General features: G+C 34.2%; 1 protein-coding gene across 2 annotated transcripts in view; it reads left to right on the top strand.

The window, feature by feature from the left end:
- LOC143233643 (uncharacterized) overlaps positions 1-19,804 on the top strand; it is a 38,031-nt gene extending 18,227 nt beyond the window's left edge. For both annotated transcript variants that reach the window (XM_076470102.1, XM_076470101.1), the window contains exons 2-6: positions 13,301-13,378; positions 13,866-13,938; positions 18,700-18,786; positions 19,100-19,151; positions 19,479-19,804. In XM_076470102.1, coding sequence (XP_076326217.1) covers positions 13,307-13,378; positions 13,866-13,938; positions 18,700-18,786; positions 19,100-19,151; positions 19,479-19,632 — 438 coding nt within the window. In that variant the 5' untranslated portion in view covers positions 13,301-13,306 and the 3' untranslated portion in view covers positions 19,633-19,804. The remainder of the gene's footprint in view (positions 1-13,300; positions 13,379-13,865; positions 13,939-18,699; positions 18,787-19,099; positions 19,152-19,478) is intronic.
- The last annotated feature ends 7,358 nt before the right edge of the window (positions 19,805-27,162 follow it).

Below are 27,162 nucleotides of genomic sequence, written 5' to 3'. Positions count from 1 at the left end.
AAAAAAAATTCTCAAAATGCAAGCAATAATATTTTATATTTTTGCATGAGTGATCATTTTAGTGCGACACTTGAAATTTAGAGTCCTTGCAGAGCTTGTCAATATCAGCTTTGACAGAAGTGGTTGCCACTCTTAACTGACTGGTCAAATGTTCATCAGTCAGCTGACTTCTACATTTGGTTTTGATGAGCTTCATTTTGGAGAAAAATTGCTCACAGCAGTAGGTGCTACCAAAAAGGGAGGCAATTCTTTGTGCATGACGGGACAAATTGGGAAACTTTTCACGTACACAGAGTTTGTAAAAGTCTAGCAAACTGTTTTCAGAGAATTTCCTTTTAGTGTCCATGTCAGCCTGCAGTTCAATGAGTTCCATTTGGCAATCATCAGGACTGTCTTCCACTGCCAAATCAAAAGGTTGAGCGAACAATTTCAATCTAATTTCAGTTTGTCTGAAATCTGGAAATCTGTTTGCAAACTCATCACGCAGCTTTTGTACACTGGTTCCATATTTGGTGCAATCCAGATTAGGAAATTCCAGTTTCCTGGTTGCAAGACATGTAAAATGGGTCAATATGGCTCTTCTCAACTGAACCTGGAAAAGTTCCAATTTCTTCTCAAAAGCACAAATATGCTCAACAACTTATTCACAAGTTGACTTTTCCCTTGTAGTTTTAAGTTTAAATCAGACAGATGCTGTGTAATGTCTGTGAGGAATGCTAAGTCATTCAGCCAGTTCTCATTGCTCAAGAAGTCCACATTCTGACGTTTGCTCTCCATGAAGAACTTAATCTCCTCTCGCAGATTCCAGAATCTCTTCAAAGTAGCAGCTCTACTAAGCCAACGTACAGCAGAGAAGTACAAAACATCTGAATACTCACTGTCCAGCTCATCTAAAAAAGTTTAAAATTGTCGATGATTTAATCCTCGTGTTAGAATATAATTTACGCATTGGACGACATTTTTCATGACTTCTGCAAAATCCAGAACTTTGGTGCACAAGCTCTCTTGGTGAATAATGCAATGGCTTACAACTACGTCTTGTGCTCCAATTGCAGTTAGAAATTTCTTGGTGAATCCATTTGTCCTACCTGTCATGGAAGGAGCACCATCTGTTGTAACACCACATAATTTATAAGGATTCAGTTCAAACTTTTCTACAACCTTAAGCACTTGTTCACAAATATCCTGTCCTGTGGTTGTGGAGGAAAGGCTTGCCATATCTAAAAACTCTTCGAAAACATCAAAGCCTGCAGTAACAGCTCTGATGAAAATGACAAGTTGGGATGTGTCATTGATATCAGTGCTTTCATCCAAAGCCAGACTGAAAGCTTCACACGAATTCAATCTCTCTTCAAAGTTTCTTTGATGTCCTCTGAAAGATCTTTTGTCCTGCGTGAGACAGTAAAGCGGAAAGGCCTAGTTTGCTCCACCAAATATTTTTCTCTGGACATGCATATTCTGTGAATATTGTTAAACAATTTTAATAAATTCTCCATCACTGAAAGGCTTTCTCTTTTCTGCCATACATTCACAAAGCTTAAAACTCAGTTTTGTCACCAGTTCTGAATTTTTCTTGAAAGTGGTAAAAACACCTTGTTGCTTTTCAATGGTTGTTTTAAATGTTCAATTTTGTCCTTTCGTGCCTGACCAACAATTTCATCAAACTGGGAGGAGTGCTTAGTTGCGTAATGTCGCTTAATATTGTACTCTTTCATGACTGCAATTGTAGTTTGACAGACGAGGCAGACAACACCTTGATTATGTGGGACAACAAGATATTTTGTGCACCATTCACTGTTGAATAACCTTCCCTCATCATCAATTTTCGTTTCTTAACTGCTGACATTTTACTAGCCCTGAAATCAAAACAAAAATTATTCTCACGAAAATAGCAAGGTAGAAAAAACATAGAATTTATTTACACATGGAACCTCTTATGGACAGAAACACATGTTTCTAAATTGGCATCCCGATCATAGCCTTCCGGTACTTAAATTAATTGAGAATAGCAAAATACAGTGTGACCTCGCCTATTCGCGGTTCGCCATTCGCGGCCCCGCATATTCGCGGGTTATGCGCGAACTGCGTTTTGTAGGTCACAGAGACTGAAAGGGCTTTTCGAGGAGATTTCTGTTGTATTTACTCAATCAAGCCGTTTTATCAATTGTCGTCTTCACCAAACAAGATTGACTGCTATTGGCTGACTGCCTCAGCTTCCCCAACAACGCAAACGGCAAAGCACAGCCCGGTAACGCACGGTACAATTTAGTGAAATACATAACAGTATGCAATATTGCTACATTATTACTGCATCAATGAGTATAAGTATCATTAGTGTTTGGGAAGCATTTCATATAGTATACAATCGCATACATATACGTTTTAAAACTGCATCCAATATTCGCGGTTTTTCGCTATTCGCGGGAGGGTAAAGAACGTAACCCCCGCGAATAACGAGGTCACACTGTACATAGAATCAAATGCATCTGAAAGCAAAAATTTTAATAAATTCAGTAAAGTCACAACAATATGCTAAATAATAATCAATTTACCTTCAATCTCTTGTAGTAACTGTAAAAGGTAATAAAATTTTCACCAATAATGAATGACGGACAGCAGAGGTTAGGGAAAATTGTTGCCAGCGGGCGAAGGCGAGGTTCAGGACATGACGTTGAGTCGTAGACAATAGTGCTAGTGCACGTCACCTATTCATGCCCTAAGGAGGCCGACCAATCGAATTCGGCCTGCTCCTCTCTAGCAAAGATAATTTTAGAAGTTTGTCGAGTCGAAGCCTAGGAATCCCGTAGGATCGATGCTTTTAAAAATATTCCATTTGCGTTGGATTACAGATCAGGCCACATGGTTAGATTACAACAACTAGGGCCACACTAAATGGCTTGGCGGGCCGGGTTGTGGCCTGCGGGCCGCCTGTTGCACACCCCTGTTCTAGAGGATTGTGTAGGCATTTAAGTGAACTGCGTATAACAGACAAACATACCACATAGCCATTTTTTAAAGCAAAGTCTAATATCTAACAAAGTTCACTGATCGTAAATGGATAACAGGACATATAGAGACTCAACACTTGATCATATACAGCGAATAAATTTAACATACTCCGAAGACATGATAGTGACGTCACACTTGCTTAATTGTACTTTACATGTGATATAAAATAACTGTTTATCAATGGATACATGATCGGGAAACATTCGAACCCTGTAAATAAAATGACACACTATGAAACCTATTTGTACGTAAGAAAATTTACTAAACCTATAACTGTTTCTTTCCACGACTTTCAGTTTACAGGTGTTTACAAACTTTTTATAAAACTGAACTGGATATAGTGATGATATAATCATCCGATTTTATTAAAAAGTACCACGGTTCTGTATCTTCAGTCTCTATCCACTTAAAATGTATGATATCTCAGTTTGTAGCTGATATCAAACCTCTACTAGAATGTTACAACGGCAAAACATAGTACAAAAACATGTATCACACCATCTAGTTACACTAAAGTTTTGTTTTTGAATTTCGCACAAATCTACTCGAGGACTATCTGTGCTAGCCGCCCCTAATTTAATAGTGTAAGACTAGAGGGAAGACAGCTAGTCATCACCACCCACTGCCAACTCTTGGGCTACTCTTTTACCAACGAATAGTGGGATTGATCGTAACATTATAACGCCCCCCCGGCTGAAAGGGCGAGCATGTTTGGCGCGACGGGGATGCGAACTCACGTCCCTCAGATTACGAGTCGCACGCCTTAACGCGCTTGGCCATGCCGGGCCCTACACTAAAGTACCACACCGTACAGACATCTGTAAAAATAAACACCCCGGGCCCTACACTAAAGTACCACACCGTACAGACATCTGTAAAAATAAACACCTTTTTAGGAGTTTTTATCTGGTATTTTTATACAAAAGCTTTGTCAACATATACGTATAAAAGTGAATTTATGAAAAGAAAAGTAGTTATATTGAGTGAAATCTTAACCACTATATGTTGACCCAGTTCAGAGCATCAATCTTAAATTTGTCATTTTATTTACGTATGTTAGAGCTCAAACTACATTTCTACAAAACCGTTACTTTGTATATTGTGCACATCACTGTTTCTAAAATTAGAAATTTCCTTTAATGAAAACAAAACAAAGAATTATTATCACAACCAAAACTTTAATAATCTATCATCAAATTGTAATGATGGTTTTTGTTTTGTTTTGTCGTATATTCTTCCATTGATGAACAATTCATGTTTTTTTGTGGAATAGATTTCAAGAGAACATTTATTCATTTGTGTGTAAACACAATGGGTGATGCGTGCTCTTCACACCCCAGCTATCGAAATTCGGTTCCTTGCGTCAAGTGTTCTCGGACTTACCGCTGAGCCGCCAGAGGCTTTAAGTTCTCTCTGTTCCAAATTCGCTTCTTTTCCATGTATGCACCAGAGAGCATACATTGATATTTAAAGAAAAGTCTGTAAATTTGTTTTTTTCCTGTTTACCATTCGCACTACACGATGGCCTAAAAGAATGATTTCAACACGGAAACAGTAATATTATACGAAAACTGGATGTAAAAAATAAAGTATGAAATATATTTAAAGCCTAAAGCCAGTTGCTGAGACGTTATAACATCTTAGTAACTAGCTTTAGGTTCTTGTAGGCTTAGATGCTATTTTACTTTTAGGGAAGTTTTTAGCATTTTATCCCAGATTTAGTATTTTATTGCCCGAGGATAAGTAACTTTTTGTTGACACTTCTATCTAGTTCACTTTATATATTTGGGTTAAGTTAATATTACGATACATTTTAAATTTTCTTTAAGAAAAGTTTGTTTAATAACAAAATGAAGTGCGGACACAGGAAGTTGTTAAAGAGCTATTTGAAAAAGAACAGATAAAGCTTAAAATCACGTCTATTTTATTTAATTATTTATTAACGTATACATATACATGCATGCATGTATATATATTTATAATTAACTGGAGTATCCGTTCTCTGGATGGAAGTTATGTAAATTCATGATTAATGAGTTATCTTGGGACATGAAAAGTTGCTTCCCTTATATGCAATTGTAAAAAACGATCATAAAAACTGTAAAACATACAATGAGAAACCGTAAGTTCGCACGTCTCTCCGTCTGTGCTAAAAGAAAGGGACATAATGACTTTAGCTCTTTCTTTTTCATTTTCGGTTGCTTTGCTGTCGATCGTTCACTCCAGATTTTAATATCCGTTTTCGCATATTCTGTCATATGATAAGGTCCTTCTTCCAGTGTTAAACATTTATTAATTAACGTTGTAAAGAAAATAATCACCTTAGAAATTCTACCGTTTTCCACTCTAATTATGCAAACCTCAGACATTTTCTAAAAATACGGACAAAAGAGAAAATATCAGTGCAGAAAAGCGTCGAAAAATTAACATTAGCAACACTTTCGTACACCAGAGAGCGCTAGCAAGAGATGCAATATGTTGAGAAAAAGATTCATACATTTCAAAACTAAGGCTTACCAATTCTTGACGTGAACTATATTGTTTATTTGTCAACAACTTCAAAGTAACTGACCAAGGATGCCACCTGTAACTATTATTATTATTTCGTAGTCTGAGAAATTCAATTTTGCTTTAATAATTAAATTTTACACCAACATAAAGGGGCGATACGTGAATTTAAAATTGAAAATCAGGAAACTTGATTTTGCCTCCGATTTTTCGTTGCTTTCACATTGTGCTTTTCTCTTTATTATATTTATTTTCATTACTTTGAAAACAACACACATGTTCTACAGTTTTAAAACTTCCCATCAATAATTCACAAATATTATTAACTCGTTACTCTAATATTTGAATATTGAAGTTATTGGTCATCACAGAAGTATTCACATCATTGCTTTACATGTACCCTAACTGATCACTTCGGTACACTGTTTTCGGAACATTATAGTAGCACACTTTTCAAAAGAATTGATATTACTCATAACTAGCTCTCAGTATTTTATCTAAACATAATACGGTGAACTGCGAGATAAAAAGTAATTCTCAATTTCCTCATTAAAACGTGACGAAGTAAATTTATATATATTAAAGTGTTTCAAAAAAATGGGCCAAAAACAAAGTTGTCAATTAATTTTAATTATAAATAAACAATAAGCCCATAAAAATTATATTGAATTGATTAAATACTTCAGTATGTTGAAAGGAAATGTTATTTTTACTGTGATACTGTTTTTCACTCACCATGCTAAAGTTATAGGTTTGGGGCCTCAAACACTTTTATTCACATCAAGGGAGCCTCAGACTAAAAGAGTTTGGAAATCTTTGATATCAGGTACTATAATCAAAAGCTGCGAGGAAGAGGTCGACTAAGTTGTTTACTTAATCATCACTTGTTTGGTTTATCAAAAGTCCTTATGTTTAGTTAACCATCACTTGTTTGGTTTATCAAAAGTCCTTATGTTTAGTTAGCCATCACTTGTTTGGTTTATCAAATGTCCTTATGTTTAGTTAACCATCACTTGTTTAGTTTATCAAAAGTCCTTATGTTTAGTTAACCATCACTTGTTTGGTTTATCAAAAGTCCTTATGTTTAGTTAACCATCACTTGTTTGGTTTATCAAATGTCCTTATGTTTAGTTAACCATCACTTGTTTAGTTTATCAAAAGTCCTTATGTTTAGTTAGCCATCACTTGTTTGGTTTATCAAAAGTCCTTATGTTTAGTTAACCATCACTTGTTTGGTTTATCAAATGCCCTTATGTTTAGCTAACCATCACTTGTTTGGTTTATCAAAAGTCTTTATGTTTAGCTAACCATCACTTGTTTGGTTTATCAAAAGTCTTTATGTTTAGTTAACCATCACTTGTTTGGTTTATCAAAAGTCCTTATGTTTAGTTAACCATCACTTGTTTGGTTTATCAAAAGTCCTTATGTTTAGTTAACCATCACTTGTTTGGTTTATCAAAAGTCTTTATGTTTAGTTAACCATCACTTGTTTGGTTTATCAAAAGTCCTTATGTTTAGTTAACCATCACTTGTTTGGTTTATCAAAAGTCTTTATGTTTAGTTAACCACCACTTGTTTGGTTTATCAAAAGTCCTTATGCTTCACACAAGTAAATAAGAACATACAATACAATAGTTTTTAGACAGAATAGCAAAGTGTTACTTGAAGTATAAGGTTCATATAATACTTTACTTTCTTGTGAGTTTTCTTTATACATTTGAAGCAAGTGGTAAATGATAACAAGCATTAACAGAACAATTTAGTAACGCTTCATCTCTTTGAAGAAGAAATAAAAAAAGCCTAGTAGTGATTGAACTACTGTTCTTAACCTGTATAATATTTTCATAAGTTAGCTGAATAATTATTTGTCTAGAATTATAAATTAGTGTTCGCATAGTAAGAAAATTATACAGACGGAAATAGTTTTGTTTTTTTTCTTGCTAGAAGTATTTCTTAAATGTTTCCTGGAAGAAAAATTGACGTAATAAAAGATTTTGCTTGGATGTCTTTTATTTTTATATATGGTGTCGCCATCTATGAGAATGAAGTGACACTTAAATTTAATGAATAAAAATTACCAATCTTACCGAAACGTGCAAGTTCCATCAAATACTAAAAAAAAACTTGTCTCTCTATTGTTTGTATTCTTTGATTGATTGATATGACGACACCATATACAAAAATAAGAGACATCCAAGCAGAATATTTTATTACGTCAACCTTCATCAAATTATTGACTTCCAGGACAGACGAGAATTGTTGTTTTTGAGAAACTCTGAAGAATTCCGACATGTGGCTTTTCGTAAGCTTAAAAGAGTTTCATAAGTTTTGTAGAATAGAAGAACGGTGTTCAGAACTTCTCTGACCTTGTTTTAAATCCTATTTGTTAGGTTAATATCATTTTTTTTAAATATATGATCCTTTTATATAAACGTGAAGCAGTTTTTTTGTTCGTATGCTGTTTTACGTAGCACAATAAATCCTTAGCACTTATCAAAAACTAATACTCGGAATTTTATCGATTAAAGTTATTTTGCTGCTTTTAAAAAGTTCATTACAGTTATACACTTAGAGAAAATGACTGGCTTTTAAAATATGATAAAACATGATTCGCCTCAGTTGTAATCTGGATGGGCTATTTTTTATGGCGAGAGCAGCAGTCGGTGAATGTTGTTTCGGGAAATCGAAATGTGGAAATTTGAACAAATGTATTTTTAAGGAATCCTCACCAGCATTTTCTCTTTTATAGTTTTTGTTTGTTTGTTTGCGTAATTCCAAATAAAAAATGTTTGTTCAGCTTGATAGAATATGCTGTCTTCAATAATGAAGATCGAGTATCTGTGCAATTTCACTAACTTATAATATATAAAACTCATACAAAATACATACAATTATCTCAAAATAAAAATCTAATATTTCAAGAGCATCTTTTTTTTTCATCTTAACTCCCACTTATGTTGAAGGCCATGGGTTGCAAGCCTGTGGCCTATGTTCCGAAAGCTATTTGATCTGGCTTATAGTAGAACCATGTCCGTTTGGGAAAGGGGTAAGAAAGAAACGCTATTTTTACAACAAACTTAATATAAGTCGACTGTCCAAAAGTTGCAGGTGACCTAATATGTCTTATTAAATCTGCAGTATAGGTTTATAGAGAAAAACACTAAAATGCTTGGGGGGTTCAAAAAAGCTGGTCTATACTAAGACAGGGGTGGAGATCGTGTTTCAGTTTACATTAGGGGAAGAGTAGATCTCTTACGAAGGTCACTAATAACTATTTTACATGTCGTTTTCCGAGCAGGAAAATGATACAACTGTTGCAATCTGGAAAACAAAATATGTTACTTCAAAGTAATATGTATCAGTATCATACGAGCAAAGGGGAATTACTCCCTACCTGATCCGCGCTAATGGGATTTATCACTCAAAACACCACAAAGCTCTTTGTGAATACAGTTTTGGCAATTAGTTACAAAGTTCATAACCAGGGGAGTGTCACAGTCATAGTGACGAAATCCAGCAATAAAAATTAGCTTCTAAATATTTTTAAAGTGAAAGTAACTTCACACTTTACACAAAACGCTTAGCACTATGTATATCATTTAGCACTTAAATCACTGTTCGCAAACAAACAACCATAAAATTCCTAAGATAACTGTGTGTGTGTGTTTTTCTTGCAGCAAAGGTACACTGAGCTATCTGCTGTATCCACCGAGAGGAATCAAACCCCTGATTTTAGCGATGTAAATCCGTTGACTTATCGCTGTCCTAGCGCGGTCCCTAAGATAACTACGTACAAGTTTCAATAAAACTTTTATAAGTATGAAATAATATTCAACGAAATTTGTATTACCTAACAGCATCTTTATACATTCACGCAAAAAGATTTAACAAGTCATATTTTGGTGTCATTTTATTTAACTTTAATCTTTTCTCTACATTTGGAATATTGTCTGACAGAGATGAAATATTCTATATTCTTTAAGAAATATATTAATCTGTAATGGCACTAAAATTAGTCTAATCTTATGATATGCCAAAAAGTATTTCCTAAATGAAATCTGAAAGTAATATCTCTGCAATAGACCGACACTTTGTTTGCTGTTTGAAGCTAAGCACAAAGCTACACAATGGACTCTCTGCGCTTTGCTCACCACAGGTACCGAAACCCGGTTTCTAGGGTTGTATGTCCTTAGACACACTACTGTACCATTGTGGAGCAGACCGACACTATGGAATATATATCTGCAGTTATCTTCTTAGTTGTTTGACCGACAAAAATATTTTTTTCTGCTGTGGAATCTTCAAACTGTAACTTTTATTATATTAACACAAAGACTGATATAACTGTCAGGCTGCTTTTGTGTTATTTAAAGTTCATAACGTATGTGATTAAACAATCAACAAATAGAAAATGTATAGGATTTACACCACAATAAAATTTATTTACTGTAGTGAATATATTTCCATGTGGAGTAAAACCTGTTCATAGTCTATTTAAATGTTCAGTGTTATATTTAAAGATTCACTGTTTAGTGAAGTATTTCAATATATATGTTTGTATCTTATACAACCAGAATAATGAAGTTTAGATTCATTAAAAGCAATAACAAAAGAAAAACATCAGAAAAAATAAAATGAATGGGTCTTACCCCTAACAACAAACTTTTCAATATTTTCAATTTCTATTACTATTGTGCGATTATATCAGAATGATGACATCATCTGTATACATTCTGACATGAGATTTAGAAAAAGGTAAAGTTATCAAAAGTGTGGCTGTTAACATTTTAGGCTTAAGTTAACTGTCAGATTTAAAATAAGACATACTGTAAGATGTTTATAAATCATTTATTATAAACCTTTACTGACTTAGTTAATTATTTTAACAAAATTATAATATAATCATTTATTTTCTAAAACTAAATTACAATTTATATGTAAGCTCAGGCCTAACCAATAAGCCTAATGTTGGAACTATTATAGGCACTAGCTGGTAACGCTTAGGCTCAGCTTAAGAATAAAAGAAGTACTAAGCTAATAATATATATGTTACAGATTTATTTTCTTTCTTACCAAAGGTAAAATCGAAACGAGAATCTGTGACGCAATGGCCTAATACTTTCTTTGATTGACCCTACCTTCTGCTGTGAACTCCAGTTTCGCCTATTCAAGGCTCATCAGCACAGCTTGGGCTGGCAAAGAATGAAATACTGTTAGGCCTCTTATAAAATTGATTTTTATAAAACATTAATATGGTTTTTAAGTCATTTGGTATCATCACTAAGGTAACCTGAAATAATTTAGGTGTTTGAATAATGTTAGAACTTGTGCCTAAATCATTATTCCATATTATATATCGTACCAGGACTTAAACACCACATTAAACTAATAATAGTGATATAAATAGACGTATTATCAAATTATTATAGGCTTAGCTGATATATATATATATATGGGTACATCAGAGTCATGTTTTTAAATTTTAAAAAAATTGCATTTGAATTATTAACGAGATAACTTAGCATTTACATTTAGGCTTATTATATTTTCAAAGTCAGTATGTCTAACGTTGCTTAAACTCACACAAAACGGTAATTTAAGTTTAAAATAGTTTTAGTATCTGTGTACTAACCTGTCTTTCTGTCTGCATAAGATGGTGTAATACAAGATGAAATTTATTAAAAGGAGGAGTGTAGAAAATGTAGATATCATTTATCATATAATCCCTATTAATTAACTCTTACTGGAAAATAATTAAGTGCTTTATTCTACTTAAATTAATTGAATAAGCCAGATGTAATAATATTCTACATCAAGCTAGAAAATATGATCCTTCATAATAAACTGAGCTTTTGTCTGTTTTAGACCAAAGCCACATCTGCTGTGCCCACCAGGGTGAATCGAACCCTGCTATAAATTCGGAGACTATTAAATGCATAACAAAACTTAATACCTTATTACTTTTATGGAAGCCATATTACTGAAAATGTTTATTCGAAGTTAAGCAGAAAGCTACATTTGGGATATCTTGTGATGACAAGAAACCCACTTGAAGTAAAAATTATCTCAAGACGGCTGGTTTGGGTATTAAAACTCTCTTTGCAAACTCTCTCTTTGTTAACCTAAAGATGACTTAAGAAGGTCAAAACGTTGTTCTCTACTTTTATTACAATAAAGTTTTAATGCCCATACCAGCTGTCTTGAGATACACTTGGGGTATATGTACTCTGCTCACCATGGGTATCGAAACCCGGTTTCTGGTGTTGTAAATCCGCAGTCGTACCACTGTGCCACTAGGGAGCTACTGAAAAAGTTAACGTGAAGAATTTCTTACATATGTTTCTAATATTTGTTTTACTATTATTGTTCGTACCTGATTTTCGTCATTGAAGACAGTTCTACATTTACAATATGTATTTCAAGACTTAACTCTTTAACGACACTTTTTTTTTTTTTTGTATTTATATCATGGATTCCAACACTAACAACGACTGGGGAAAATGTTGGTATATATCTGTTTATTTTCATATGAAGCTTATTAAAAGTTATATCATTGTCCTTCTGTTGTTGTTATTGTTAAGAGCCAATGGACTTTCTGTGATGTGTCTTCTGCAGAGCTCGAACCCCGAATTTTAGCGTTATAAGTATTCAAGTTTACCGCTGAACAATTGGAAGGAGAACGCGTTATATAAGATAAAACACCCAAATACAATATTTTTCCGATGGACCAAATAATTAATCTTTCGAGTTTTACAATGTAATTAAATTATTGTTTAATATACAAACTGGCAAACATATTTAGTGTTCTACATGAATACATAAAATTAATATAAGGTATTTATAGCATGATGGAAATACTTAACATCATTGATTTCCATGTTGTAGTTTTTGCGTGGTATGACATTTTTTTTAATGTTAGCAAAAAATAAACGTGATTTTTTTCAGAGTCATAAAATGACTAAACAGTTATGAAGAAAAACATTTCGTTTTAATGTTTTACTATTTTATAAGTTTTTTTTTATCCAGAATAACCACGAACACGCACATCTTTTACAAAATGTTTTAACATTTGTCTGTTCATTGTTTGTGATGCAAGTACACGTCATTAAACATGCTTTAAACTAAATATTAAAGTAGATATACATTACGTACTTAGGGTGCTAAGCAATGTCACCAGTTCCAATCCTATCATCAAACATACTTGCCCTTTCATCTGTGGGGGCATTATAATATGACGGTCATTCCTACGTTCCACGTTTCGCTAATAAAGACTAGCTGAAGAATTGGCGGTGGGTAGTGTTGTCTGATTCCGTCTCTCTTTTCTGTCACTTCTAAATTACACAAAGCTAGCACAGTTAGTTCTCGAATAGCTTTGCGCAAAATTAAAGAAACAATTACTGACTCAAATTATTCTACAAAATAGTTATTAATGCTACAGTTTTAGGAACCTGACACTGCCTGATGGTGAGCGTACTTCGCTCATAATCTGTGAGTCGCGGAATCAAAATCAGTCACCAAAGTTGCTCGACTTTTCAGGAATAGACGAGTTATAATGGGTCAATCGCACTTTTCATAGGTAAATAGTAATGGGTGGTGTTGAATAGCTATCTTCTCACTTCGAAATTAGGACAATGAACCACATAGCCCTGGAATAACTTCGGCGAAATTGAACAAAATAATTATAATTTTATATGTTGAGATCGATAAAGAATTTAAAATTGTGTATTCATTATAAAGAAAGGAACATCTATTTATGTTATCTAAGTCTCTATGTTTTTACTAGACCGTTATGGAACCTACATTATCTACCAACAGTCAGAACGATATTGAAGAGGACCTATCAAGGATGGCTAAAACTGAGGTGAACATATTTTAATCTGCTTACAACCGTCAGTTTTGAAGCTTGATATTATTAGGCAACATGACTGTCGAACTATAAAATCTAGGACCTCCAAGGAACCATGACACGACGATATTTATGTAGTCACGTTTTAACTTTTTTAACAGCTTAATCAGTATTGACCTAAAACTGACATTACTGTATATTTTAACTGAGTACGTCTTAACTCATTTTGATTGGACGTGAGTTAGTTTTTCTCTCTTTATCTTGGATATTGTTTTACATTAGTAACAGTGATAAACGTACAATTTCAGATGTAGGTAGACGGTTTAATTTTTATAAATACGTAACGTCAGGGTTGGTTGTTATCAAAGCCATTTTTATTCAAACTCCTAAATCAATATTTTATTAATTTTACTTACAGGTAACATTATTTGTTGCGTTTTTTATTATATGTTGACCACAACGTCCAATAATGACATCTAAACATAATTTCCTTTGCTTATAGGCTCCCAGTAATTTGGAGTTGGCGTTAGGAAATTCTTCTCCAAAGAAAGACAGTTTTGAACTTTGGATGGAAAGTATGAATTTGTTGTAATACGTTTTAAATTTGGGTGCTTTTATTGTATATATTGCAGCTAGCTATAACGCTATATTTTACCCCATTCAGAAATTTTGAATTTAACACTATGTATTTTTGTCTCTCAAATTATACAACCGAGGACATTTAATACAATATTTTATGACCATAAATCCGTGTGGTTTGGAGTCTAATCCATAATGAATTGTAACATTAAACAATGATTTGAAAAAATAAATTTAATTTTAAGGTTAAGACGTATAAAAAACAACGAGAATTTTGTTCAGTTACATTATACATTTTTACTGAAGTCTTGTATTACAATTTTCATATATTACGTCTAACAAAATATACATATATGGAATTAAACTATTACGGTTTGTACCTTAAACCTCGGTTGTTTTTTTATTGGTAAGCACAAAACTACACAGGTGCCATTCCAAGAAATGTAATGACTTACGTGAATTTATCAGTCAATCTGTTGACATAAAATGGGCCTTACAGGTATGATGAAGTGGGATTTTGTTTTAAACATTCACATATCTCTAACATTGAAATTTTGAATCAATAATACAATAAAATGTACGTCATAATATACAGAAACTAACATCGAGACATTTAATATAATTATTGATTTGAATGAACATTTCTATATAAGTTTATTTTGTTTGTTTGGGAATTTCGCACAAAGCTACTCGAGGGCTATCTGTGCTAGCCGTCCCTAGTTTAGCAGTGTAAGACTAGAGGGAAGGCAGCTAGTCATCACCACCCACCGCCAACTCTTGGGCTACTTTTTTACCAACGAATAGTGAGATTGACCGTCACATTATACATTCCCACGGCTGAGAGGGTGAGCATGTTTAGCGCGACGCGGGCGCGAACCCGCGACCCTCGGATTACGAGTCGCACGCCTTACGTGCTAGGCCATGCCGGGCCATATAAGTTTATAAACGCTTATTAAAATCAAAGGTTTTGAGTTTTAAGTTTTGTTTTTAGTTGGTATTATGTTCTTAGTTCCTTTACCTGAAAATTCTAATCTAATATTTTTGTCTTTGATGTTTTATTCAATTTTTGAAACAGAATAAATTTTAATAATAAAAATTTATTTTCTCCATAGAATAAAAAAAATTATATTTGTCAACCACAACAACAACAACAGTTGCTGCTGTGTACACACCAAAAGAACTGTTGTAACAAATGGTTTGTAAAAATAGTGTTCCAACGAGAACTGTATTTGTGGGCCCGGCATGGCCAAGCGTGTTAAGGCGTTCGACTCGTAATCCGACGGTGGCGGGTTCGAATCCCGATCGCACCAAACATGCTCACCCTTTCAGCCGTGGGGGCGTTATAAAGGTACGGTCAATACCACTATTCGTTGGTAAAAGAGTAGCCCAACAGTTGGCGGTGGGTGGTGATGACTAGCTGCTTTCCCTGTAGTCTTAGACTGCTAAATTAGGGACGATTGGCGCAGATTGCCCTCGAGTAGCTTTGCAAACAAACAAACTGTAGTTGTGAAGAGAGAAAATAAATTTCTAAGCGCCTACTGTTGATTTTGCGTCAGAGCTCCGGCTAGGGCCAGTTAAATTTTAAACCGAAATACTTGCCGCGTTCTCTGATACGCTCTACTGTATTTGTTGTATTCCAACCAATCTGATGAGCTCTAAACTGAGCGAAACGCGGCCTCAGCAACAGATGTAGTGAACATAACGTAGTTGGAATATTATTGTAATACACTTTTTTAATTATTTTAAATCCCTATGGAAGTAGGTAAATAATACAGTGTTAAAAATTATAGTAGGCCTAGTAGTAATATATTATGAAAAGTATAATTAATTTGTCAGTTACATTTCAAACTTTCAGAAACATGGTGTTTAGTGACCAATTAGATTATGTATCATTCAGGGAAAAAAAATCTAAACACATTATAATAAAGAAAATTGCTTTGCAAAGAAAAATAGAGAGATATTTCAATAAAACATGAAACGGTGGTACGGTTACGACAGAAAGTGTTCGTACCCATATGTTGTCGCTATAAACCCAGTGTATGATTAAAAATTATACCACCAATAACTAGGTAAGTGATACCAGTTTATTTTACGTCTGACGTGGGGGCGTTATAATGTGACGGTCAATTCCACTATTCGTTGGTAAGAGAGTAGCCCAAGAGTTGGCGGTGGGTGGTGATAACAGGCTGCCTTCCCTCTAGTCTTACATTGCTAAATTAGGGACGGCTAGCACAGATAGCTCTCGAGTAGCTTTGTGCGAAATTCAAAACAAAACCCCTGCGTCCCGAGAAGTTTTTTGCTCATAACTTAAAAAAAGTATCACGATTAGGCTGATAGACGTATAGTATATTATAAATACCCTACTAATACACATCTACACAAATTTCTATGTAAATTGAACAACAAATAAACTGTTTATAAACAAATAACCAAGCATAGGAGGGGCAGAAAGTGTTTGTGCGTCTACTTTAATGGTCAGTTGTGTAGCCTTTTAGGTGAATTACTTGGCGCAATCTCTCCTCATAGTCCTCCATGATCGTTTGACATCACTCGACTGGCATTTTCTTCGATTCTTTTTTACAGAAGGCCTCCAACTCTTGCAAGTTTTTTCGAATGACGCTGATGAACCCTGGTCTTCAACTCATGCCAAACGTTTTCAATTGGATTGAGATCGCGTGACTGCGATGGCCACTTCAGAACGCTTATATTGTTCTTCTGCAACCACGATTGCACATATTTCGATGTGTGCTTAGGGTCATTGTCATGCTGGAAGATTCAAGATTCCGAGCATCATTCTTAGTATAAGTGCCTAATATATCAACGTACTAATGGCCTGGCATGACCAAGCGCATAAGACGTGCGACTCGTAATCCGAGGGTCGCGGGTTCGTGCCCGCGTCGCGCTAAACATGCTCGCCCTCCCAGCCGTGGGGGCGTATAATGGGACGGTCAATCCCACTATTCGTTGGTAAAAGAGCAGCTCAAGAGTTGGCGGTGGGTGGTGATGACTAGCTGCCTTCCCTCTAGTCTTACACTACTAAATTAGGGACGGCTAGCACAGATAGCCCTCGAGTAGCTTTGTGCGAAATTCCAAAACAAACAAACAATATATCAACGTACTCTTCTTTTTCATGATTTCGTTGACGCGGTGAAGGCTGCCTACACCAGAAGAGCTGAAGGAACCCCATAGCATGATCGAGCCACCTCTGTGTTTAACTGTAGGGACGGTGTTATTTGGAAGATTTCTTTCCCCCCTTCTTACGGAAAATATTGCGAACATCATTGTGGCCGAGAAGCTCGATTTTAGTCTCGTCTGACCAAGGAATACTCTTCCAATAGGTAAAGGGTTTATTTACATACTTTCTTGCATACCTCAATCGTGCTTCTAAATGAACAGGCTTTAAATATGGAGTTCTACGAGGACGGCATACTTTGAATCCAGGAGAGCGTAATATGTTCGTAACTGTAGAGGTGCTTACTTCAACCCCAGTTTTTCTTACCATTTTCTGTATGTCATTTCGTGTTAAACGAGGATTCCTACTAACTTCTCTGAGAACCTTCCTCTTGGTTCTCTCTGGAATTTTGGTGGGGCGTCCGGAACGAGAGAGGCTAGCAGTTGATCCTGTAATCTTAAACTTGGCAATTGTGCTTTGAACAGTAGATTTCGGCACATTAAGTTGTGTAGCAATACCGGAAAGAGACACACGAGACTTGTATTTTACAATAATTCGGTTTTTTTAAATCACTGGACAGTTGTTTCCTGTTAGCCATGATGACCAAGCAGATAATGACGGAGACGGCGCTAAGTTGGAATGGTATAATGTAGTTTATTCGCCAAACTAAACAAAATTTTTACGGGAATATCAGTTTTTCACACGTTTTGAAATGTACGAACACTTTCTGCTCCTCCTATTTTTGGTTATTTGTTTTTAAACAGTTTATTTTTTGTTCAGTTTACATAGAAATTTATGTAAATGTGTGTTAGTATAATATTTATAATATACCTTACGTCTATTCGCCTAATCGTGAGACTTTTTTAAATTATGAGCAAAAAACTACTCGGGACGCAAGGGTACGAACACTTTGTCATAACTGTATAATTTTATAAAGTTATTATTGTCAGACGTAAAATAAAGTGGTATCACTAACCCAGTTAATGGTGGTATAATATCATATATATACTGGGTTTATAGCGACAACATATGGGCCATCTTAGACAATTGGGACTGTCTAAGTTTCACATGTAATGCTTGCTATACAAACAGAATTCCGAATATTCTCAAACATCGAAATTTGTTGAATCAAAGAACATTTTGGCGATGTACCATTCAATGACAACTTTCGCTCATGACTGTCGGTTCGAAATTAGTGTGTGTGTGTGGGGGACATATAGCAACTGTGTAGTTTTTCACAAAAGAAACAAACCAAGTGTACACAATCTGTATACCCTTTCATGGGAAGCTACAGTTTTTTAAGTGACTAGCCAAAAAGCCACCGACCTGCTTCTTCCAAGGTTGGAAACTGGATAACAAAAATAACAAGATACATGTTAACAGTAAAATATACTTTAAAGTACACCATTAAAAGTATTTCATAATGATAAACTTTTATGCTCGTTGTTTTAATCAAGTAGAAAAATATAATTTAAAAGTCAGTGTCTTTAGAGGAAGATACCAACTAACTTCAGTCCTGGTTAAAGTTAGAATAAGTTTAATAGAAAGTTCCTGAGCAGTAATTTAAGAACCTTCGTCTACCTAGACCCAGAATGTGGTGGAGGTGATACTATACAGCAGGAGTCGATCCATCAAGGTGACTCCAAACGTTTTCTGGAGAAATTACTTAAAGGTAAGCTGGCTACCAAAATGTGCATAATGCTACAAAACAATGATTCTGGAAACACTTTTTGTGCTTCAAAAATTTATAAATATTAGGCTTAATGATACCGTTTGATAACTGTATAATATAAGGGTCCAAATATCAGTTAACACAATTTCTGTTGTAAGCAAAGTGAAATCCTTTATCTGCAGTGGAATGTGAGAATATGTAGAAATTAGATAAAGAATTCCTATCGTAAAAATACGAAATATAACCATGTAAGTCATAGCCATATCTACTGTTTTAATTATAAAGAATGTTTTGTTTTACGTTATTCATACAGACCAAGGACAGGAAGCTAAAATGGTGTGTATAAAGTGGATTGGAGCATTGAGGTGAGTTGTAAACACAACATTAATGTGTTTATTTTTCTTACATGAATTCAGACTATACTATTTGTTTTACGTTTCTGTCAAATGAAAGCCTTACAGTTTTCTTGGTAGCCTGTTTTAACATCATTTCTTATATTCTTTATTATAAGCGACTGACAGTATATCTATACATGTATATATATTCATGTATTAACTTATATCCATTATAATCTTCAATGTATTGTTAACGAAGGTGAGAACTGATGGCATAACCTTTATAAAAGTTTATTGGTATGGACAGAAAAAGTTACATTTTTGGGAATGACTTGTTATGACAACTTTTTATTTCAGTGACAGTGGAGCTTTTGAAAACTTCTCACTGAAGCGACTGGACGAACTTATTAAGGAAGCATTAATTATGGAAGAAAATCTTAAGAGACGAAAAGAGGTTTTGCGTCAACGTCTTCAGATATTAACGAAAACACTTCAGGGTTTAGAAATATAGCTGGATATTTATTACGTAACGAACTGACAAGTATGAAGTTGTTTGGGTTCGACTCAGCACCAGTTAGAAATACATTTGTTCATTTTTAATGCCAGGTTATGCAGTCATGAGTTAAGCATACAAACCACCAACTGGAGGAGGCAAACGTTTGGAATAAAAAAAATTCACGTGGAGACTGTTTAATATAACATTTAATACGAGATATTCATACACTCGTCTCCATCAAAGTTTCCAAACTATTTTGAAACAGTTCGATGTCAAAATTATTGCTTTCCATTCTCAACGACAATATGTTAATTAATTATATCTTCTGTTATATTCATTATCATTGAAATTACAATGAACAAGTTACCAACCAATTTATCCCAATATATTCTTTTATACATAATTCCGCTTGTACTTTTGCAATAATAATTCTTCAGATATGCTTATTAATAACTCTAATACATCTATCAACTTTGTGAAATCTACTAGACAGCTAATATTTCTTCCTTGTTAGACCAGATAAGAGCATGAATTACTCGCAAGGTGTTTGTACGACAAATATGCACAAGACTCTGTAGTATCTCCATTCTGGATCTGGAGATGCAGTGGAGATTCTAAGCAACTCTGGATAATTTGGAGAACTACGGGATAGCTAGACTAATCAGGAATTGGCGAGGGACACGAAAATAACTACGTAATAATAGTGTTTAATATTACCTAATCAGAATAATTAGTGTCTTATATACTCTTCAAAAAAGAAACGCAAAAGGTAAAATATGAGACAAATTGTTACGAAGTTTATTCCGCGTAGTTCTGTATGACATGTGTAAAACTTTGCACATTCACTGCTGAACATTCAAAGTCTGCAAAGGCGAAGTCCACGCTCACTAGGTGAAGTTTAACGTCACTCAACGTCAATAACGCTTATGCCCCCCGTGAGCATCAATAACTACTTGGCATCTCCTGCCCATGGAAGCGATGAGATGACGAATCACATCCTGTGGAATGGCTGTCCACTTAGCCTGCAAAGCTGCTGCAAGCTGAGGTAGAGTGCGGTTGAGGTTGTCGCCGTCGCAGACGTCGGTCCAACTCGTCCCAAAGATGGGGTTTAAATCTGGTGATCTGGAGGGCCAGGGAAGAACGTTGATGTTGTAGTGTCTCAAGAAGACAGTGGTGAGTCGGGCTGTGTGAGAACGGGCGTTGTCATGTTGAAAAACATCGTTGACGTTCACCATGATGGGTTGCACATGGGGCCTACGAATCTCGTAGACGGTTGCGTACGGTCTGATCGGAAATCCTACGCAGCCCTGGTATGGTTGAGGCAGTAGACATCGCAGTGGTGGTCCTATCCCGAAGGTGACGTAACCGGATGTTGCGATCTTGTGCGGGCGTGGTCACACGAGGTCTGCCAGATCGTGGACGGTCACGAGTTGATCCATGTTGTTGGTGACGATTCCATAGCCTTGTGATGGTGCTTGGGTGGACATTCACAGCTCTGACAACATCTGATCGAGATTCGCCTGCTTCCAAGCGACAAATGGCGTTGTTGCGTTGTGCTTCAGTCAGTCTTGGCGTAACTGTATTGCGTGTCGGTGGCTTAATACTGAGGTATGGAAACCAAGAACCCGTCACTTTTATTGGGATTTTTCACATGTTGCACTTGCAGAACATGCAGATCTCTCAAACAAAGTTATTGGACACGCATGCATTTTGGCGAAACATCCGATGTTTTCCTCCGTTTTCAAAGTGCACAATTTTTATTGTCATTTTGGTCTGACAATCAGTGCCTTAACACGTGTAGCATCACATACTCTGAGCTTGTAACGTTATTACATATATTTCTCTTTAAAATAACAAAAATATCCCTTTTGCGTTTCTTGTTTTCAAGAGTATACTACTTAATTAATATAATTAAAGTGTTTAATACTGCATAATTAGTATAGTTACAGTGTTTAATACTGCATAATTAGTGCAGATACAGTGTTTAATACTACCTAATCAGTATAATTAGTGTCTTATACTGCATAATTAGTATAGTTACAGTGTTTAATACTGCATAATTAGTGCAGATACAGTGTTTAATACTACCTAATCAGTATAATTAGTGTCTTATACTACCTAATTAATATAATTAAAGTGTTTAATACAACATAATTAGTATAGTTATAGTGTTTATACTACATAATTAGTATGATTACAGTGTTTAATACTACATAATTAGTATAGTTACGGTGTTTAATACTACATAATTAGTATAGTTACGGTGTTTAATACTGCATAATTAGTATAATTACAGTGTTTAATACTACATAATTAGTATACTTACAGTGTTTTATACTACATAATTAGTATAGTTACGGTGTTTAATACTACATAATTAGTATAGTTATAGTGTTTATACTACATAATTAGTATAATTACAGTGTTTAATACTGCATAATTAGTATAATTACAGTGTTTAATACTACATAATTAGTATACCTACAGTGTTTTATACTACATAATTAGTATAGTTACGGTGTTTAATACTACATAATTAGTATAGTTACGGTGTTTAATACTACATAATTAGTATACTTACAGTGTTTTATACTACATAATTAGTATAGTTACGGTGTTTAATACTACATAATTAGTATAGTTACGGTGTTTAATACTACATAATTAGTATAGTTACGGTGTTTAATACTGCATAATTAGTATAATTACAGTGTTTTATACTACATAATTAGTATAATTACAGTATTTTATATTACATAATTAGTATAATTACAGTATTTTATATTACATAATTAGTATAATTACAGTGTTTTATACTACATAATTAGTATAATTACAGTGTTTTATACTACATAATTAGTATAATTACAGTATTTTATACTACATAATTAGTATAATTACAGTATTTTATATTACATAATTAGTATAATTACAGTGTTTTATACTACATAATTAGTATAATTACAGTATTTTATATTACATAATTAGTATAATTACAGTATTTTATATTACATAATTAGTATAATTACAGTGTTTTATACTACATAATTAGTATAATTACAGTGTTTTATACTACATAATTAGTATAGTTACAGTGTTTTATACTACATAATTAGTATAATTACATTATTTTATATTACATAATTAGTACAATTACAGTGTCTTATGCTACCAAATTAGTGTAATTACAGTGTCTTATACTACATAATTAGTATAATTACAGTGTTTATACTACATAATTAGTATAATTACAGTGTTTTATACTACATAATTAGTATAGTTACAGTGTTTTATACTACAAAATTAGTAATAATTCTACTGTCACTGTGATGTACATAGCTCAACATTCTACTGTCACTGTGATTTACATAGCTCAACATTCTACTATCACTGTGATGTACATAGCTCAACATTCTACTGTCACTGTGATGTACATAGCTCAACATTCTACTATCACTGTGATGTACATAGCTCAACATTCTACTGTCACTGTGATGTACATAGTTTAACATTCTACTGTCACTGTGATGTACATAGCTCAACATTCTACTGTCACTGTGATGTACACAGCTCAACATTCTACTGTCACTGTGATGTACATAGCTCAACATTCTACTGTCACTGTGATGTACATAGTTCAACATTCAACTGTCACTGTGATGTACATAGCTCAACATTCTACTGTCACTGTGATGTACATAGCTCAACATTCTACTATCACTGTGATGTACATAGCTCAACATTCTACTGTCACTGTGATGTACATAGCTCAACATTCTACTGTCACTGTGATGTACACAGCTCAACATTCTACTGTCACTGTGATGTACATAGCTCAACATTCTACTGTCACTGTGATGTACATAGTTCAACATTCTACTGTCACTGTGATGTACACAGCTCAACATTCTACTGTCACTGTGATGTACACAGCTCAACATTCTACTGTCACTGTGATGTACATAGCTCAACATTCTACTGTCACTGTGATGTACATAGCTCAACATTCTACTGTCACTGTGATGTACATAGTTCAACATTCTACTGTCACTGTGATGTACATAGTTTAACATTCTACTGTCACTGTGATGTACATAGCTCAACATTCTACTGTCACTGTGATGTACACAGCTCAACATTCTACTGTCACTGTGATGTACACAGCTCAACATTCTACTGTCACTGTGATGTACATAGCTCAACATTCTACTGTCACTGTGATGTACATAGTTTAACATTCTACTGTCACTGTGATGTACATAGTTTAACATTCTACTGTCACTGTGATGTACATAGTTCAACATTCAACTGTCACTGTGATGTACACAGCTCAACATTCTGCTGTCACTATGGTGTATATAGTTCAACATTCTACTGTCACTGTGATGTACATAGCTCAACATTCTACTATCACTGTGATGTACATAGCTCAACATTCTACTATCACTGTGATGTACATAGCTCAACATTCAACTGTCACTGTGATGTACATAGTTCAACATTCAACTGTCACTGTGATGTACACAGCTCAACATTCTGCTGTCACTGTGATGTACATAGCTCAACATTCTACTATCACTGTGATGTACATAGCTCAACATTCTACTATCACTGTGATGTACATAGCTCAACATTCTACTATCACTTGATGTACATAGCTCAACATTCTACTATCACTTGATGTACATAGCTCAACATTCTACTATCACTGTGATGTACATAGCTCAACATTCTACTGTCACTGTGATGTACATAGTTTAACATTCTACTGTCACTGTGATGTACATAGTTCAACATTCAACTGTCACTGTGATGTACACAGCTCAACATTCTGCTGTCACTATGGTGTATATAGTTCAACATTCTACTGTCACGATGGTGTACATAGTTCAACATTCTACTGTCACTATGGTGTACATAGTTTAACATTTTACTGTGATTATATACAGTGATTCAATATTCTGCTGTTGCCATGCTGTACAATAATTCAATATTCTATTATTACTATGGTGTACAATGATTTTCACACGGTGGTATAGAGAACATAAGTTTCCTATATTTACTTGCTTATTACATTGTGATAAAATTATTCAGTTAAATGTATAAATACAGCCACAATGTTAACTTTAGATTATTACTTGTTGGTTTTTCCGGTTTCGAAGTAGATAGTTATTTATTACCAAAGTTAATGACAGCGTTTCACAGCATCTTCTAACCTGAACAAGTGCTATCTGCTCTAACCGTTCCCAATTTAACAATGATGGACTGGAGGGAAGGCAGGTAGTCAACGCCACCCACTTCCAACTTCTGGGCTACTCTTTTACTAAAGAATAGAGTCATTTACCGTCACATTATAACTCCCTCATACCTAAACGGGCGAGCACGTTCAGTGACAGGAATTTGATCTTCCAACCCTGAATTTGCTAGTTAAACGCCTTAACCACCAGGACTGAAATTTAATTTTGTTTATCAAATACTTGTTTAAACTTCTATCTTTTCTAAACGGATAAATCACATCTTTGTCGAAGTATTAAGTTCTGGACGATTGTTCTTCTACCCAGTTTTAGATTTTAAATACTGGTTAGGAAGAATAAGATGGTACTTATCAATAATTGTATTTTAAATAAATTTAAAAGTAGAATGTCTTCCTTCGCTTTCTATAATATTCTAGTGCTAAAATGTCCATAAAATTAATATGTAAAAAATATTTTTGGAGTTTAACTATTAACATACAAATATGTATCTCATATTGATAAAAAATTTACATTTCAAAGTTACATATAAAACACTCAGTAATAAATGTTTCACAAAACATCACGTTTGATACATGATTATCGTAGACATTTTGCTACGTGTGTGTGTGACAACTTCGTTTATAAATCGCATAGAAACAATAAATAAATGTCTCGTAAGCTGAAATATGGTTCTATGTTATCCATTTTATTATTGTATAATCTATAATCATATTTTCTATCAGCGACATTAGGAGTAGGTTTTAGATGCTACTGTATTCATAAGATACATTTGTTGAATAATTTATAAGCATGACTGCCCATTATTTGATTGTGTAAAAGACACATTCTTCGCAGCCGTGTTGTCGATTCGCTTTTGGACTGCAGTATAAACTGGAACTAGTTGTTATTGCAGGCTTTTAAAGAAACGTGTTGCGTCTCTTCTGGTTGGTTAAATTGGTAAAAGAAAAGTAATAGCTTAACGTATTATGTAGATATTTATTGGTCTCCACGTAGTAACGATCTGTCTAATTGTAAAGCTCTTGTTAGACCATGGATTCGACTAAAATAGTATCTGTAGTGACAATAGAATATTTAAAAGCAGCTCAATGATTTTTTTATGCGATTTAATTAATCTAATGTACCAGAAGTTTTACTGGAGAAGTATTGTTCCTTTTTACCAACAGAGTAATTTAAATATGTTTCGAATTTTCGTACAAAACTATAACAGCTAACTGACAATAACCGTCCATAATTTTGAGCCAACAACAGTCATCTTGTACGGTGAACGTTTCTGTGTCGAAGTCCACAGACCTGACTACAATTATAATAGCGAAAATTTACGTATTGACGAGTTAAATTTTGATGAATTTAGAAGAGAAGGTTTTAATGCTAGAAAAACTTCCGTAATGTTTATATCTACAGACTTTTGTTACTGTTATCATACGAAACATAGAGTAGGACTGGGTAAAGAATAAGTGGAGATTGTGGATTTGTTATATTGTACGTTGCATACTGAATATTATTTACTGCGCAAGTTTGACATCCATAGAGGAACCCTAATTTATTAGTAACTATCACGGTAGAGAAACATAATTTTACTTAGATCCATCAGTATGAACTATGATACACAAATGTTCTAAAACAAAGAACTTTTTTTTACTTAGATGAAACTTTCGTACGCTTTAAATTATAGCTGGTCTAATAATTTAAAAACATTTTATTATCTATACACTCCCATTTTTATAATCACAAACAGCAACGACCTTTGGGATACACCAATTAACAGAGCTATATTTGCTAACTATCAAACTATGGCTTAGGTTTAAAAAAATTCAGATACTTTCCATATAATTTTTACTTAGTGACGTCAACGGGTCATGTGAATGTTTATGAAAATAACAAAGTCGTTACACAGATATTGAAATAAAGTATGAAAGAAAGTTGTTCGAATGTCGATAAGTATAATAGATATTAGTCCAATGTTTTAGTTATGCGAAAGCTAAAATTACTTTAGGGTGTGACTTAGTGATGGTTCATGGTTCACAACCCGCTGCTATAAAACGCATTCCGCACTTTGGAGCTGTGGTTATAAAGTTGACAGTCAAATCTCACTATTTATTCAAGTAAGAGCAAGGTAAAAGCAAGAGATTTCTCTTATATTTCAATTCACCCTTACGAGTGGGTATTTGCATATGACTTCTTGCGGAGCTTTGGTCAAAAATTTTGAACCAAACAAACATTTATCCAATCGTAATAAACCTTCTAGTTAGTTAAAACAAAACTGGATTAAATTTCTTTAAATGTCTTATAT

Source organism: Tachypleus tridentatus, chromosome 12 (genome assembly GCF_004210375.1).
Source record: "Tachypleus tridentatus isolate NWPU-2018 chromosome 12, ASM421037v1, whole genome shotgun sequence".
Taxonomy (NCBI): Eukaryota; Metazoa; Arthropoda; class Merostomata; order Xiphosura; family Limulidae; genus Tachypleus; species Tachypleus tridentatus.
This window is presented reverse-complemented; position numbering and strand designations above follow the sequence as displayed.